The 18,328-nt window shown below is 50.3% G+C and overlaps 1 protein-coding gene across 8 annotated transcripts in view; it reads right to left on the bottom strand.

Annotated features, from left to right (window-relative positions):
* The window catches only part of SIPA1L3 (signal induced proliferation associated 1 like 3), a 299,853-nt gene that overhangs the window by 56,118 nt on the left and 225,407 nt on the right, over positions 1–18,328 (bottom strand). For 7 of the 8 annotated variants that reach the window (XM_054540313.2, XM_024237020.3, XM_063720074.1 and 4 more), the window contains 2 exons: positions 10,395–10,646; positions 9,124–9,261 (listed from right to left, as the gene is read on the bottom strand). In XM_054540313.2, the coding sequence (XP_054396288.2) occupies positions 9,124–9,261; positions 10,395–10,646 (390 nt within the window). The remainder of the gene's footprint in view (positions 1–9,123; positions 9,262–10,394; positions 10,647–18,328) is intronic. The other variant, XM_063720076.1, reaches the window with a different exon arrangement.

Below are 18,328 nucleotides of genomic sequence, written 5' to 3'. Positions count from 1 at the left end.
GCTCAAGCGATCCTCCCACTTCAGCCTCCTGAGTAGCTGGTACTATAGCTGCATGTTACCATGCCTGGCTAATTTTTAGTATTTTTTGTAGAGATTGGTTTCACCATGTTGCCCAGGCTGGTCTTGAACTCCTGGGCCCAAGCAATCTGCCTACTTCAGCTTCCCAAAGCACTGAGACTACAGATGTGAGCCACCACGCCCGGCTCCAGCGGCCCTGTCTACAATCATGGGGTGAATCTTGTAGACACTTCCTAATGTCCAGTCCTCCTTGGATCACAGCCGGTCGTGGTAGAAAGTCTTCTCCCTGTCTGAGGTTGGTTCAGAGACAGGCCTGTGACACAATTTTGGCTGATGAGACACGAAGGGAGGTGAGAGTTATCAAGACGCCCACAAAACATTCCAGTTCTCCACTTCCAAGCAGGTGGCAGGACACACTTCTGGGTCCCTTGAGACTGGCTGAAGGGAGTCATGTGACCAGCGCTCGTAGCTGAGCTGTCAGGGAAGTGACTTGGAGTTGCTGGCTGCCTGGGGAGCCTGGGTCCTGAGAGGTCCCTGCCAACCAGCAGTGGAGCTGCGGAGGGGCTGAGAAATAAACGTTGCTGATGTAAGCCACGGAGACTTTCAGGTGTCTGTTACCCAGCACCGTCTGACTGAAATGGGGTAAGTCTGCCCAGAGGCTTCTGGGAAATCTCCTTGCTCCTAAGAGGGATGACAAGAAAAGATGGCCTCTCTTTGCCTTCCAGATGCTGCTGGGTCCAGATTTAACATCATAAGCTGCTGCTGCCCTCTTGCTACCAGCCTGCAGGTGAGACCCACTCTGATGGTGGAAGAGAGGAGGCAGAAAGAATCTGGCCCTTGATAATGTGATCAAGATGCTGGTTCACCCTCCCTGGAACCTGCCCTGCTCCTGAGCTTCCTTTTCTGTGAGATAACAAATTCCTACAATGTTTGAGCCAAATTTTGGTTACTTCAGCCACAAGCACCTCACTGACACAGGCCCTGTGCTCTGGGGGAGTTACTGAGCCTCCATTAATAATGTTGATATTAGCCAGGTGTGGTGGCTCACACCTGTAATCCCAGCACTTTGGGAGGCCGAGGCAGGCAGATCACTAGAGCTCTGGAGTTTGAGACCAGCCTGGCCAACATGGCAAAACCCCGTCTCTACTAAAAATACAAAACTTAGCCAGGTGTGGTGGTGTGTGCCTGTGACATCCCAGCTACTTGGGAGGCTGAGGCAGGAGAATCAATTGAACCTGGGAGGCAGAGATTGCAGGTTGCAGTGAGCCAAGATTGTGCCACTGCGCTCCAGCTTGGACGACAGAACAAGACTCCATTTCAAAAAAAAAAAAAAAAAAAAAGTGTTGATATTGCAATTCCCTGGTTGGCTCCCGGCATCTGTACTTTCAACTTGGGAGGATCTGGTGGGGAGAGGTGAGGTGATAAACTGGGATCCCCCAAGATGCCAAAGAGGAAGTAACTGACTTATCCAGGGTCACTCTGCCAGCTCAAAGCCAGGACTGTCTCTACAGGGACCCTGCTCTAACTCCCTGGCTTCAACACCCTGAGCACAGTAGAAGGGTGTTTCAAGGGGCACTGCACTCTCTGAAAACTCAACTCTACTCACTTGCCAGGAAAAAACACACCATCCTCCCTGCCCTCAACCAGACCTTGACCTCTGACACCTCCAGGAAAGGAAGACAGAGCCCAAACACAGGAAGTATGAAACGTGAATTCTTACTTTTCTCAATGTCTGAGGACCCAGTTTCCAGCTACCAAAGGGATTTTACAAAAGCAACTTTGACTATAAGCAATCTTCACCTTACTAGCTGACTTCACACCTGGCTAGCTGCCTGGTAAAATGTGGCTCCATCCTTGCTGGAGATCGGAGTGTTGATGCACTTACTCAGTTTTCCCAAAAAGTCTCTGTGAAATCCTCAGCACTCAGGAAAAATGGCTAGGATGAGACCGGGGAGAGCGGAAAGTCTGAGTGGCGGACGCTGCAGGCTGCTCCCCATGACTAGCCTCTCCTTCCTCCTTGGTAACAGAATCCCAACTGTATCTGGGGCAGCAATGAGACTGGATCACCAGACTACATGTCCCAGGATCCCTTGCAGCTCTGGCCAATGAGATAAAAGCGGAGGCGCCACACATGACTTCCAGCCTCGAAGCTTCCTCATGAGTGTGCTGCGGGTGCCTTTGCCTCACCACCTCCTCAAGGCTACAGCTTGAACAGCCACTTTGAACCAGGAGGCAAAAGGCCAAGGACAGCAATACATCAAGGAGGGGGGGCCTGGTTTCCCGTCAATGTGGGGAAAGAAACAATCTTGTCAGAACCACTATTTTGTATACTATGCAGCTAAACCTAATCGTAATACATAGACCCTCCTCTTTAGTTGGGCATATTTTACCTTGTTTCATCTCTCAGCTACTTTCCCCAATCAGACAACCTGTACTTTATCCAACCATGTACTTCTCTTGCTAACAAGACTTTTTTTGTTTTTTTGAGACGGAGTCTTGCCCTATTGCTTAGGCTGGAGTGCAGCAGTGACGCGAACTTCTGCTTCCAGGGTTCAAGCGATATTCTCTCGCCTCAGCCTCCCAAGGGAAGACAGGCACACGCCAAGATGCCAAGCTAATTTTTGTATTTTTATTAGAGACAGGGTTTCACCATATTGGCCAGGCGGGTCTCAAACTCCTGGCCTCAAGTGATCTGCTTGCACCTGCCCACCTTGGCCTCCCAAAGTGCTGGGATTACAGGTGTGAGCCACTATGCCCCACCCAACTAACAAGACTTTTTATTATCCCAATGCAAACTGACCTATGTTGACCATTCATTGGGATGCTGAATATATCCCATTTCGGACCAAGTCTATCGCTGTCCAATTTTGGTCAAACTGATTGGAAATTGGGACATTCCAGCATCTCATCACACATGGCTCTGGGGAAACATCCCTGGCAGAAGAGAAGATCAAATTGCTGTCTTTAACCTCATCTGAGTAATTCTAAAGTAATTATCTCTTCTTGGAAGATAACTCACTTTATAAAGGGTTTGGTGTTCTGGGATGAGCTGACTAGCTATGGTTTCAGGTGTCTCCAGGCAGAAGCTGGAGGTACTGACTCTGGGGAGGCACCTTACAGGGAGCAGGGTTGGGCTATGGGACGCTGGCTTGAGCTTCCCTCTTGGCCACAGAGGAAAGCACCAAGACAGACAGGACTGTGGGCAGGAGCCTCACCGGGCGGAGAGCTCCAGCCCGCTCTGTCAATCTCCCACATCAACCGATGGAACAATAGACAGGTGAATGACAGGATGCCTGGGCAAAATGACGGTCAGATGATGTAGCCTTGTTGGCTGCCACTCCAGCAGCCATCACCACCATTCCTGCTTGCCCAGATTCCACTCTGGGAGCCAGCCCTCTGTCACGTGACTTGAGTAAATCCTCACAGTTAACACAGCCACGAAGGTGCAATGTGACCTTGCCAAGGGTTGAGGGGTGGGGCAAGTGATCCAGTTCCTTCCCTTTTTTTTTTTTCTTTTTGAGACGGAGTCTTGTTCTGTCACCCAGGCTAGAGTGCAGTGGTGTGATCTCAGCTCACTGCGACCTCTGCCTCCCGGGTTCAAGTGATTCTCCTGCCTCAGCCTCCCGAGGAGCTGGGACTACAGGCGCCTGCCACCATGCCCGGCTAACTTTTGTATTTTTAGTAGAGACGGGGTTTCACCATCTTGGCCAGGCTGGTCTCGAACTCCTGACCTCATGATCCACCCACCTCAGCCTCCCAAAGTGCTGGGATTACAGGCTTGAGCCACCGAGCCCGGCCCCTTCCTTCTTAATTAATTATTTTGGGACAGAGTCTCACTCTGTCACCCAGGCTGGAGTGCAATGTCACACACCTGGCTCACTGAAGCCTTGACAGCCCGGGCCCAAGCAATCCTCCCACCTCAGCCTCCCAAAGTTCTGTGTCAGGGTCAGCCCTCTGGAACCATAGTCCTGGGTTCTCATCTTGGCTCTGTTATGTCCTGGCAGAGCGACCTTAGCCAAGCAAATTCACCTCACTGAGCTGTAGTTTCCCTCTGTAAAATGAGGGTAATTAAACTACCCACCTCAAGGAGTTGCTGGGAGGACTCACTGAGATCATGCGTATAGATCAATGGAACCCAGAAACAGATCCACACAAGGATATCCAATTAATTCTGCACTCCCCCATTTTTGCCTTAAGGAACAAAAGCAGTACAGTGGAGTGGGGGTAACCTTTTCAATAAATAGCGCTGGAGTAAATCAGACAACCACAGGCAATAAAGGAACCTCAACCTAAACCTCTCACCTTACACAAAAATTAAAACAAAATAAAACAAACAAAACTCAAAATGGATCATGGACTTAAATGTAAAACAGTAAAACAGAAAAAAAACACGAGAAAATCTTCAGGACCCAGCACTAAGCAGAGTTCTTAGACAACACCAAAAACCTGATCCATAAAATAATAATAATAAAAAAAAGATAATTTGGGCCTTATCAAAATAAAAAACTTAGGCTGGGTGTGGTGGCTCATGCCTATAATCCCAGCACTTTGGGAGGCCAAGGCAGGAGAATCACTTTAGCCCAGGAGTTTGAGACCAGCCTGGCCAACATGGCAAAACCCTGTCTCTACTAAAAATACAAAAATTAGCTGGGAGGGTTGTGTATACCTGTAATCCCAGCTTCATGAGAGGTTGAGGCATGAGAATCACTTGAACCTGGTGCCGAGATGGCACCACTGCACTCCGGCCTGGGCAACAGAGCAAGACTCCGTCTCAAAATAAATAAATAAATACATACATACATAAAAATAAAAAATAAAATAAAGAACTTTTGTTCTGTGAAAGACCCTGTAAAAAAGACAAACTAAAGGCTGGGAGGAAATATTTGCAAATCGCATATCTGAAAAAGGACTTGTATTTAGAACGTCCAAAGAACTCTCAGACACTGAACACCATCACATCCAATTAGAAGACGCACAAAAGACACGCACAGGCACTTCACTGAAGAGGATACAGGGTTGGCAAATAAGACATGAAAAGGTGTTCAATATCGTTAGCCATTAGGAACATGCAAATTAAAATCACAGTGAGATATCACTGCACACCTATCAAAATAGCTAAACTGAAAAACAGTGACAACACCAAATGGTGAGGATGTGGAGACCCGGATCACTCACGCTCTGCTGGTGGGAATGTAAAATGATACAGACACTCTGGAAAACAGTTTGGCAGTTCCTTTTCAAACTAAAAATGGACTTACCATACGGTAAGCAATTGTACTCCTGGGCATTTATCCCAGAGAAATGAAAACTTATTTTCATGCAGAAACCTGTATGCCTGAATGTACATCTTCACCGCATGAATATTCATAACAGCCAAAACTTGGAAACTACCCAAATGTCTTTTTAAATTTTTTTAAAATATATTTTTAATATTTTTAAAAACTTTTATTTCAACCCAGCAGCATAGATTCAAAGTGCCCTGAATATGCACTCCCCCAAATGTCTTTTGATGGGTGAGTGGTTAAACTGTGGTATATCTAGACCACGGAATAAACAGCATAATGAATGAACTAGAGACTCGCGACGTGGATGAACCTTAAGGATATTCTGCTGAGTGAAAAAGACAACCTCTGAAGCATACATACATCCGATTTTTTTAATCTAACATTCATCATGAAATAACAATAATTAAAAGACAGGTTGGGCGTGGTGGCTCACACCTGTAATCCTAGCACTTTGGGATGTCCAGGTGGGAGGATGGCTTGAGGCAAGGACTTCAAGATCAGTCTCGGCAACACAGCGAGACCTTGTCTCTATGAAAGAAAAGAAAAATTGGCTGGGTGTGGTGGTGCATGCCTGCAGTCCTAGCTAATTGCAAAGCTGAGATGGGAGGACTGCTTGGGCCCAGAAGAGTGAGGCTTCAGTGAACTATATGATCGTGCCATTGCACTCCAGCCTGGCTGATAGAGTGAGACTTTGTCTCCAAAAAAAAAAAAAAGAGCCTCAGAACAGATGAATGGTGAATGGTTGCCAGGGGTTAGGCATGGGGGGAAGAGATGGGTGTGGCTATAAAAGGGTAGCATGAAGCACCTCGTGATGGTTACACAACACTTCACATGTGATCAAATTGCACAGAGCTACAGACACACACACACAAATGAGTACATGTATAACTGGTGAATTCTGAATAAGCTGTAGGCCTGTCCCCATGTCAACCTCTTGCTTTGATATTGCGTTATAACCATACAAGATGTTAACAATAGGGGAGGCTGCGTGAAGGGTTCAGGTTCACAAGACCTCCCTGTATGTTTTTTTTTTTTTTTTTTGAGATGGAGTTTTTGCTCTTGTTGCCCAGGCTGGAGTGCAGTGCCACAGTCTTGGCTCACTGCAACCTGCACCTACCAGGTTCAAACAGTTCTCTTGCTTCAGCCTCCTGAGTAGCTGGAATTACAGGCGCATGCCACCACACCCAGCTAATTTTTTGTATTTTTAGTAGAGACGGGGTTTCATCATGTTGGCCAGGCTGGTCTCGAACTCCTGACCTCAGATGATCCACCCATCTCAGCCTCCCAAAGTGCAGGGATTACAGGCGTGAACCACTGTGCCTGGCCACCTGTATGGTTTTTTTGGCAACTTCCTGTGACTCAGTAATTATTACAAAATAAAAAGTTAAAAGAAAATAATAAACGGAGATACCAAGACTTTAGGGGAAAAAAAACAACAACAACAGTTCCCAAGAGCTTTCGGTAACACCACTGCCACCACCTTTGTTACTGGTGAGTCACTCTGACTGCCATTTCCAACCTCAGCCCCTGCTGTCACCTGGGTGCCCCCACACCCCATGTCCCACACACACTCGATTCCTCTCTGATTCTCCTGTGTTTCACAGCATCCTGATTGTTCATGTCTGTGGCCTTTGCTCTGTTTGGAATGACTTTTTCTCTCCTCTCTGTGGCAGACTCCTATTAGTCCCTCAAAGTTCTGTTCAGATGTCACCTCCAGGCAGCCAGCCTAGACCTCCAGGGCTGGGCTGTGTTCCCTCTTCCTCTATTAGAGTGCTCATCAGAGTGCACATGGTTTATACGATCCTCTCCATCACAGTCAGCAAGGGCTGACTACAGAACCCCCTCATAATTGAGTATCTCAAATACTCCTCCTGGCACACCAGAAAGCTCCTGAGACCCTTTGCTGAATGAAAGCTGAATGGTGGCTACTAGAAGAAGAAACAGTGGGCATGTTTCTCCAATTGAACAAGAGGCTTAGAATCTAACAATGGATGACTGTGGCGACTCTCAGAGAATGGTCCCTGGTGCAGCACCCTGAACCTACCAGGTCAGAAATTTGGGGCTCAGGCCTGGTAATCTGTATTTATCAAGTCCTCCTCTGGGTGATTCTAATGCCTGCTAAAGATTGAGAACCACTGGTTTGGTGGCCTGATCCCTGGTCTTAAGGCAGGTGGTTTCATTTTAACAAACTCACTCACTCCATCCTTTCATCCAATATATACCAAAGATCAGCCATGTGTCGGACTCTGTACTATGTGATGGGAGGTCTTGAAGAGCACGCTTACGCTCTCTGTCTCTCTCTTGCTGTCTTACAGGTGCACATACATGCACGTGCGCAAGCACACACACTCTTAGCTGGCTAAGAAGGATGGAGAGGGCTCAAGGCCACGGTCAGGAAATACACAGGGAATTGGGGGGCAGTGCCTTGCCTCAAGAGGGAGCTCCAGAGAAGGGTTCTGGAGAGGGGCACAGAAGCTCGAGTTGGTAGGATGGGGGGAGTGTGGGCGAGGAGTGTGAAGCATATTCAGGCCAAGGAAGGAACACCATCAAGGCTCTGAAATACAGACAGTCCCCCTAGGAAGCTGGGAGTGGCTAGTGTGGCTAAAGTGTGGCACTGCACGAGACTCGCAGGGGCCTTGGTGGCCATAGGGAGGGGCCAAAGCTGTGTCCTGAGGGCTCTGGGAGTGGTGGGAGGGTTTGGAGCAGGGGACAGGCATGTTCAGATATAGAAAGATCTGGCCGGGTACAGGGGCTCACACTTGTAATCCCAGCACTTTGGGAAGCTGAGGCAGGCGGATCACTTGAGGCCAGGAGTTTGAGACCAGTCTGGCCAACATGGTGAAAATCCGTCTCTACTAAAAATACAAAAATTAGCTGGGCGTGGTGGCGGGAGCCTGTAGTCCCAGCTACTTGGGAGGCTGAGGCAGGAGAATCACTTGAACCCGGGAGGTGGAGGTTGCAGTGAGCTGAGATTGCGCCATTGCACTCCAGTCTGGCGACAGAGTGGTCTCAAAAAAAAAAAAAAAAAGACACAGAAAGATCCCTCTGGCTGTTGAGTGGAGGATAGACCAGAGGAGGTGAGATGAAGGCTGGAAGCCCACTGTGGTGGCCTGAGCAAGAGAGCAGGGAAAGGAGGAGAGGGTGGGTGACAGAGATGCTCAGGAGGAAGACCACTGCAAGGAGAAGGAGAAAGGGGACATTCACAGGATGAGGCCCACAGCTCAGGCCCAAGGACTGGGAATGATGTGGCTGCCCCTGAGACAGGGACCTGGGGGCAGAGGAAGAACAGAGGGCACGAGGGCTGAAGGCAGCTGGGGAATAAGATCAGCCGGAGCCAGAGCCTGAAGGGCCTTGAATGCCAAGTTTATCCTGAGGGTACTGGGGAGCCATGGAGGGTTTGGGGAGATCTCTCAGGCTGCCAGGTTGCAGATGGACGCAAGTGGGCAGAACTGAAGCCTGAAAGATCTCGAAAACTGGGTAATGCTGGCAGCCTGGTCCTAGGGGCTTAAGGCTGGAGACAGTTAGATGCATGGCCGTGCTGCATGGTGGATGCTCTTGCTCGACAGGTGTCAAGAGAACAGAGAACAGCAATCAAAATTCTGCTGCAAGGAAAGCCAACGATGGGTCCTGCCCAGCCCGGCCCAGTTTCGCTCCAAAACACAAGACATAACCACCCCATGGGGTTCCTCTGAGGACCTTCAGGGGTCCAGAAACACCATAAAATGTCAAATAGAATTGTGGGGGTGTGCATTTGCTGGGGAAGAAGGAGCCACAGCTTTCATCAGATCCCTTAACATGAAAAGAATGGAGAGAGGCTGACCTTTCTGGGGATGGCTTGTATCTCACGTAGGTGGCCGAGCCGGGGGTGGAGAAGCTCCCAGAAGGCTGTCGGTAGGGAGGGACTCTGTCGGCCCCTGCTGGTGATACTGTGTAAGGGGTTTCTGGGAAGCTGACAGGCCTGGAAGGAGACAGGGGAGGAAGGAGGCAGAGGGTGAGTGGGAGGGTACCCCTGCCCTGGGAGGATGGACGGACAGACGGATGGATGGACGGACAGACAGACAGACCGACCGAACTTTCCCCCGCCAGTCATATCCCTTCTGCTATTCACTGCTCAGGATGAAGGGGAGGATGCTGAGCACAGGGCGAGAGAAGCTGGGATGCCCCTGGGCCCCTCTTCCCGGATCCACTGCGGCTGCCCGCAACCTACAGCTTCTGCAGGCTGCTCAAGACCGTTCTCGCCTCTGCCCCCTGGGGATGAGATGTCCCTCTGCAAGTTGGATTCCTTCATTTTTTGGAAAATTTTCTTTTTATCTTTTAATATATAATATCTTCAAAAGAGTATCTGTAAGTTGTATTTGTCATCATCATAAAACAAACTCCCTGAAGCTACCACCCAACCCCAGGACTAGAACGGTGGTGCTAACATCTACCCGTGGGCTTCCCCACTTCCCATTTCCCTGCCTCCTCCAGGAAGAAGTCACTGTCCTAAATTTTGTGCTTATCAGTTCCTTCACCTTAAAAATAACAGAGTTTTACTTTATTTTATTTTTCAGAGATGAGGTATTGCTCAGTCTGGATTGCAGTGGTGCAATCACAGCTCACTGCAGCCTCCAACTCCTGGGCTCAAGCCATCCTCCCATCTCAGCTTCTTGGGCAGCTGGGACCACAGGTGTGCACCATGCCTGGCTAATTTTTAATAAATGTTTTTTATAGAGCCAGGGTTCTGCTGTGTTGCCCAAGCTCTCTAACTCCTGGCCTCAAGAAATGCTCCTGCCTTGACCTCCCAAAATGTTGGGATTACAGGCGTGAGCCACCGTGCCCAGCCTAAAAAAGCAGAGCTTTCATCGTCTACTTAGTATAGTGGATTTCTAACCCAGAGCTCCCCAGCACTGGGTCCCCAAACAAGAGGCCCACGGTGAAAGCTGAAGGGAAGGAGGGAGGGAGGAACAAGGGAGACATAAGGGTAAGAAGGAAAGTCGAAAGCCTGAGGCGAAGAAGAGGATGGAGGAAATAGTGTGGAGAGGGAGGGGCGGAGGATGGGTGTGGGCTGGTGGGGGTTGGGAAGTGTTCGTCCCCCCAGCAGGTGCTTACCTCTTGCTGTGCAGTGGTTGGGACTCCCGGAAGGGGACTATGGGGGTCTGCTTCGGGGGCCGGCTCAGGGACTGGGCATGGCCGGGAGTGGTTGGAGTGGCCCACTTGGAGGCTGGTAGAGAGTTATGGGATGCGGGCCCGCTCCACTGCCAGAGAGCATTGCTGCGGTAGGGGGGCCGGCCCCCAGGAATGATGCTTTCCTGCTCCATCTTGGGCTCCGAGGTATTCATGTCATAGGTCTCCGGCCAACCCCTGGGGAGAAAAACTGCATTACTCAGAAAGGCCCCAGCCCACCAACACGCGGGCCTGCTGTCTAGGCTGGGTTTTCCTGGCCCAATATAAACCAGGATGGCCTATTTTTTTTTTTTTTTTTTTTTTTTTTTTTTTTTTTTTTGAGACAGAGTCTTGCTCTGTCACCCAGGCTGGAGTACAGTGGCACGATGTTGGCTCACTGCAACCTCTGCCTCCTGGGTTCCAGCGATTCTCGTGCCTCATCCTCCTGAGTAGCTGGGACTACAGGCAAGCGACACTACGCCCGGCTAAGTTTCGTGTTTTTAGTAGAGAAAGAGTTTCACCATGTTAGCCAGGCTGGTCTCAAACTCCTGACCTCAGGTGATCCACCCGCCTCGGCCTCCCAAAATGCTGGGATTATAGGAGTGAGCCACTGCGCCCGGCTGGGGATGGCCTATTTTAAAAGTCAAGTGAATACTCCTTAAAATGGTCTGAAACTTACCAGCTCAGAGTCTTCAACCAGGATGGGACCCAACACAGAGACTACGACTGCCTGGCCCTTCCCACCTCATCTCCTCTTCCCTCCTCCAACTCGAATTCTCTGTTCCCTCCCCTCGCTTCTACCTGACCCAGGCCACACGGCTGCCAGTGTCCTCGACGGACCTGCCTGGCCCCCCTTAGCGGTACTCAGGGCCAGAAAGGCGGATGTCTTCAGAATCAAAGGACAGTAACTGCCTTGTTCCAAAGAATCTTAAAGGCAGCTGGAAGAGGAGCAGGTGACCTACTTTGCAGGGTGGTTAAAAAAAAAAAAAAAGCCATGAAATCCACAACCTTGAAATAGATGCAGAGAGACCTGTGACTCTCTAGACCAGGCTGGCACATGCACCGTGGTGCTCCTGGCTTTAGGTGGGGAGATCCGCCGGCTGGGCTGGCATTCTCCACTGCCACTGCAGCGCTGCATGGCGGGGGTCCCCGAGCTGTGCTCATGAAATCCACCTCCTGGCAGCTGTGAGAGCTGAGCTCAGAGGAGCCTTCAGCCTGGAAGCTCCCATGCCCCCATCGAGCTGATCCTCTGAGTGTCTCTTGAGTTCCCTGGAGCCACCCGGTTCATGGCCACCCAGCAAAAGATCTGGTGGATATGGTGGTTCAGAGGCTGCTATGGTCTGGATGTGTGTTCCCCCAAAAGTCATGTGTTGGAAACTTAACCCCCAATGCCACTGTTGGGAGGTGGGGCCTAGTGGGAGGAGCTTAGGGCAGAGCCCTCATGAATGGATGAATGCCGCTATAGAAAGGGCTTGCGGGAGTGGACTCTCTCTCTTCTGCTCTTCTGCCGTATTTGGATGTGGCGTTCCTGTCCTCCAGAGGTCACAGCATTCAAGGCACCATCACGGAAGCAGAAAGACCAAGCCCTATCCTGCCAGTGCCTGGATCTTGAACCTGCAGCCCCCACAACTGTGAGAAATGTATTTCTGTTCTTTATCTGTCATCCGATCTCAGTATTCTGTCACAGCAGCACAAAACAGACTAAGACAGAGGTGGATGCGCTCTGGCACCCAGGGCCCGACACACCGCACCCCTCGGTAGCGCCATGGCTGGAACTGACACTTGGCAGTGTCTTCTGGCTGTCCCTTTGGATTGGCAGCTGCCAATGTCTCACCAGGCACCAGGTGAGGAACAATAACAATATGAATGTCTATCAGAGCTTGTAGACGTGCCAGGCCCGGGGAAGAGGTAGGGACGGTTACCATCACTGTCTCCAGGCAGCGCACACCTGCCATTCCTGCCTGCCTGGTGTCTCTCCCCACACCCCCTCTCCTAATAACAAGTGTTTGTTAATATGGGCTCTGGGTGGGGCTGACCCCACTTCTTGGCTCCAGGTATAAGCATGTGACCCAGGCCTGACCAATTAGAAGCTTTCTCCAAGCCCCCACCCTGACACAATGACTAGCACAGAATTGTCATGTGCTCTAAGCAGGGCCAACGAGAGATAACGAGCATCAGTTGTTTGTTTTTTTTGAGATGGAGTCTTGCTCTGTCACCCAGGCTGGAGTGCAATGGTGAGATCTCGGCTCACTGTAACTTCCACCTCCCAGGTTTCAGCGATTCTCGCGCCTTAGCCTCCTGAGTAGCTAGGACTACAGGCGTGCGCCACCACACCCAGCTAATTTTTGTATTTTTAGTAGAGATGGCATTTCACCATGTTGCCCAGGCTGGTCTCGAATGCCTGACCTCAAGTAATCCATCCTTCTTGGCCTCCCAAAGTGTTGGGATTACAGGCGCGAGCCACCAGACTCAGTTTTTTTTTTTTTGAGATAGAGTCTCGCTCTGTCACCCAGGCTGGAGTGCAGTGGTGCGATCTCGGCTCACTGCAACCTCTGCCTCCCAGGTTCAAGCGATTCTCCTGCCTCAGCCTCCCGAGTAGCTGGGATTACAGGCATGTGCCACCATGCCTGGCTAACTTTTGTATTTTTAGTAGAGATGGGGTTTCATCACGTTGGCCAGGCTGGTCTCAAACTCCTGACCTCAGGTGATCCGCCCACCTTGGCATCCCAAAGTGCTAGGATTACAGGCATGAGGCACCGCGTCCTATTCTGGAACTGTTTTGAAAACCATTAGGGAAAAAGATCTATTTCCACTGGGGATGCTGGGCTGAAGAGACCTAAGTTCAGAGCTGTGGGAGGGGGAGGCAGGAGACTGACTGAGAATGACAGCAAACATGGAAAGGTAAACAAGGGACAGAGACTCCTGGTGAGGGTGTCTGAGTCCCTGGATATGGCTGTGCCTAAATGCTGTCCCATCTCCTAGTCTTGTCGGGTATGTGAGCCAGTGAAGACTCTCTTTTCCTGCGCCATGTTTCAGTCTGTTCTGTTGCTGGTACACAGAGTCCTGATCAGTACATCACCTATTAAAGACAAGTAAACTGAGGCACAGAGAAGTTAAATAACCCATCCAAGGTCAAACAGCCAGTAAGAAGTAGAAGTTGGATTTAAATATTTAGTACATTGACTCCAAAGCCCACAACTTTAACCACCATGGACAATGGCCCTACCGTATAGTGGTTTGGGAGCCACTGGGTAGCTTTCTTATGTCCTTGACTTTTCCTTTAGTTACTTTGTTTTTTTTTTATTTGGGACGGAGTCTGGCTCTGTTACCCAGGCTGGAGTGCAGTGGCGTGATCCTAGCTCACTGCAACCTTCGCCTATCGGGTTCAAGCAATTCTCATGCCTCAGCCTCCTGAGTAGCTAGGCACCAGGCATAGTGTCTGCCACCATGCCTGGCTAATTTTTGTGTTTTTAGTAGAGATGGGGTTTCACCACGTTGGCCAGGCTGGTCTCAAACTCCTGACCTCAAATGATGCATCCGCCTAGGCCTCTCAAAGTGTTGGGATTACAGACATGAGCCACCGCGCCTGGCCTTTTCCCTTAGGTACTGATGGCTTCATCTTGGGCTAAGAGCCCCTGGGTATGACCTCAAAGAGAAAAACATAGCTGGGCAGTCCCAACTACTCACACAACTCAGTCTGACATGGGAGGATCACTTGATCCCAGGAGTTCAAGGCCAGCCTGGGCAACACAGCAAGATCCTGTCTCCAAAAAAATAATAACTAAATAATTAATAATAATAATTAAAATATAAAGAGGAAAATATTATTCAATCACTTTGAAGGCAGCATGGGCTGGGCGCAGTGGCTCACACCTATAATCCCAGCACTTTGGGAGGAAGAGACGAGAGGATCACTTGAACCCAGGAGTTCTAGACGCTGTCTCTTAAAAAAAAAAAATATATGGGCCGGGCGCAGTGGCTCACATCTGTAATCCCAGCACTTTGGGAGGCCAAGGCGGGTGGATCACCTGAGGTCGGGAGTTCAAGACCAGCCTGGCCAACATAGTGAAACCCCATCTCTACTAAAAATACAAAAATTAGCCAAGCATGATGGCAAGTGCCCATAATGCCAGCTACTAGGGGGGCTGAGGCAGGAGGATCGCTTGAACCTGGGAAGCGGAGGTTGCAGCGAGCTGAGATCATGCCACTGCACTCCAGCCTGGGCAACAGAGTGAGACTCCATCTTAAAAACAACAATAACAACAACAACAAAAATGAAGGCAGCAAGCAGCATGGAGCGGTACAGAGCCAGGGCTGCAGGGCCAGATGGCTGATTCAGATTCTAGCCCTGTTATCACCTACATGGGTGTGGGTGAGGAATTCTCTTCTCAGAGCCTCAGTTTCCTAATTTGTAAGATGGGGCTGGCTGTGAGCATTCTCTGAGCGTTAGCAGAGTCTGCACATGACAAGTGCTTAACAAATCAGAGCTGATGCAGTTGCCTCCTCCGGCTGATTCTAAGGACAGTTTACCTGCTTTTCCCACAAACAGAAGCAAAAGCCTCACTTCCACTTTCTGAAATCCAACCAAACCACCTTGGGGCTCTGGAAAAGATTCTGCCCCAGCTCCTCCCGGCTCTCGCCTTCCCCAGTGATCTGAAAATGATCATCATCTAAATCATCAAGAGCTCAGCAAATAATGAAGATTCCTGGGCCCCATCCCAGATTACATGCATCAGAATCCCCAGAGGTAGGGCCCAAGGATCTGCATTTGACTGAGCTGCCTGTGATGATGCTGATACACAATAACATTTGAGAAGGCCTGCTTCATTTATTGATTTAAAAAAAATTTTTTTTGAGACGGAGTCTTGCTCTGTCACCCTTGTTGGTATGTAGTGGTGCAGTCTCGGCTCACTGCAATCTCCACCTCCCGGGTTCAAGTGATTCTCCTGCCTCAGACTCCTGAGTAGCTGGGATTACAGGCGCCTGCCACCATGCCCGGCTGGCTACATTTTGTATTTTTAGTAGACACCGGGTTTCACCATTTTGTCTAGGCTAGTCTCGAACTCCTGACCTCAGGTGATCCGCCTGCCTCGGCCTCCCAAAGTGCTGGGATTACAGGTGTGAGCCACTGCGTCTGGCCCTTGAATTGTTTGTAAGGATTAAAATGACATAACACGCATCCCTGTCTCCCAATTCCATCCTCCAGTTTCAACTACCAGAAGCAACCACTGCTCCCACTTTCTTATGCATTCTTTTTTTTTTTTGAGACAGAGTCTCGCTCTGTCGCCCAGGCTAGAATGCAGTGGCGCGATCTCACACTACTGCACTCCAGCCTGGGCAAGGAGAGTGAAACTTCGTCTGAAAAAAGAAGAAAAACAAAACAAACCAAAAACAAACAAACAAAAAAACCCAAACAAAACTCCAGCCTTGTGGCCTGGGGGTAGGAGGAAGACACCGTGCATTCTCCTCGGTGTCTGAGAGCATGGGGTCGGCGTGCAAGCCATGCGGCCTGCCTGGTGGCAGTGAGAGCACTTCTGTCCCGTCCTCACTGCTCCCCTCAGAGCTCGCTACAACAGACATTTGAGCCAGGGTTACATCAACAGGCTGGAGAGAGCCCAGAGCCGGGGTCATCAGCTCTGCAAATGAGGTCAGCTACACACCTCTGCATTTGAAGAACAAAAACCACCCAAGTCCTGACCCATGCCCACCCCTGCAAACGGGAGATCCTATTTCAGCAGCTGCCTTATAAAGGGAGCAGGAGGGAATGTCTTCCCCCTGAAAAAGGCAGGGAGAAGAACTCGTCTGTCTGGTTGCACTCTCCCTGGCCCTGTCTCCCCAAAGCTGGAGAACCACAGACTTTTCTTTGCCTTTCGGTTTGTCCCTACCTGCACGTTTGGGGTAAGAGTCATGCGACGGGCAAACTGGCTTATCGTGTGCACCCGTGGGAGTGTGTGGAGAAGGGTGCACGTCCTTCCCCGAGGAGCGTAGCCACCAGGGCACTCGCCTGTGGGGTTATCTGGCCTTGACTTGCCCCTGCAGAGATCTAAGCAGGTGTGGCTGGGCTGTGGCTCCGGGCAGGGTAGGAAGGCAGCAGCAGAAGAGGGCTGGGAACGGGAGACACCTGGGGCATGACTGGAGTCCTGAGGCTGAGCCATCCGGGATGTGGGTAGGGGTGGCCGCACCCTCAGGTTCAGGGTTTAGGCCTGCCCAGAACTGTCCCCCACCAAGTGGAGAGACAGCAAGCACGACTCAGGAAGGTGAGGGTGGGGACATCACTCACATGCCCGTGTATTAATAGCTCGTGATGGCTTTCAGAGGCTGCAGAGTATAATGGAGACAGGCCGACCTGGATTTGAATTTTGCTTTGCTGCTTACTAGCTGTGCAACTCTGCAGAGTGACTTGTTCGCCCTGGGCCTCGGTTTTCTCGTCTATAAAGCAGGGATCACACCAGCCCTGGTGTGCGCCAGCAAGGTCATATGTGAATATGGCACTCATCGTCACCCCATCTTGTGCCCTCCTCTGGCTGAATCTGCTGCAGCCACGCAGGTCCTCTTTCTGGTCTGTCTCCAAGCCGAGGGCCTTTGCCCTCACCTTCGGGCCTTCCCGGACAACCCTGTCCAATGTGGGTTATGTGCCCTTTATAGTCCTCACATCCAGTATCTCGGCGCCAGTGTCTCTCGAGCACCTCCTATAGGCCAAGTACTGAGCACCTCCTATAGGCCAAGTACTATCCCACGTGCTTTTTTTTTCTTCTTTTTTTTTTTTTTTCTGAAACAGAGTCTTGCTGTGCCATCCAGGCTGGAGTGCAGTGGTGTGATTGGCTCACTGCAACCTCTGCCTCCTGGGTTCAAGTGATTCTTCTGCCTCAGCCTCCCGAGTAGCTGGAACTACAGGTGCGGACTACCATACCCAGCTAATTTTTGTATTTTTAGTAGAGATGGGGTTTCACCATATTGGCCAGGCTGGTCTCAAACTCCTGACCTCATGATCCGACCCGCCTTGGCCTCCCAAAGTGCTGGGATTACAGGCGTGAGCCACTGAGCCTAGCTTTTTTTTTTTTTTTTTGAGAAAGCTTGAGTGCAGTGGTGTGATCACAGCTCACTACAGTCTCAACCTCCTATCTCACCCAAGTAGCTGAGACTACATGCATGTGCCATCACACCTAGCTGATTTTTAAAAATTTGGGCTGGGTGCAGTGGCTTATGCCTGTAATCCCAGCACTTTGGGAGGTTGAGGCGGGCAGATCACATGAGGTCAGGAGTTTGAGACCAGCCTGGCCAACATGGAGAAACCCCGTCTCTGCTAAAAATACAAAAATTAGCTGGGTGTGGTGGTGCATGCCTGTAGTCCCAGCTACTCGGGAGGATGAGGCAGAAGAATCGCTTGAACACAGGAGGCGGAGCTTGTAATGAGCTAAGATCATGTCACTGCACTGCAGTCTGGGCAACAAGAGTGAAACTCTGTCTCAAAAAAAAAAAAAAATTTGTTGTAGTGGCGAGGTCTTGCTATGTTGCCTAGGCTGGTCTCGAACTGCTGGGCTCAAGGGATCCTCTGGCCTCGGCTTCCAAAAGTGCTGAGAGCCACCAGCACTCCACAGTCACAAGCCATTCACTGGGTCTGGCCTGTCCTACGTGCTTTACAAGTTGGATCTTCTTCAACTTCACAAACGCTCTTGTGGAAAGGACGTTATTGTCCTTGTTTTACAAATGAGGAAACCGGGCACAGGGTGGTGAGGCCACTTCCCTAGGGTCAAAGTTAACAAGGGGAAGAGCTGGGATTCAAACCTAGACAGCCTGCCTCACTGCAGAGCCTGCCTCCCCTGCTATGCTCTCCTGCCTCCCCACTCTGTGATCTGAAATCATCTCATTCATTTACTTGT

Source organism: Pongo abelii, chromosome 20 (genome assembly GCF_028885655.2).
Source record: "Pongo abelii isolate AG06213 chromosome 20, NHGRI_mPonAbe1-v2.0_pri, whole genome shotgun sequence".
In the NCBI taxonomy this organism is placed as follows: domain Eukaryota; kingdom Metazoa; phylum Chordata; class Mammalia; order Primates; family Hominidae; genus Pongo; species Pongo abelii.
This window is presented reverse-complemented; position numbering and strand designations above follow the sequence as displayed.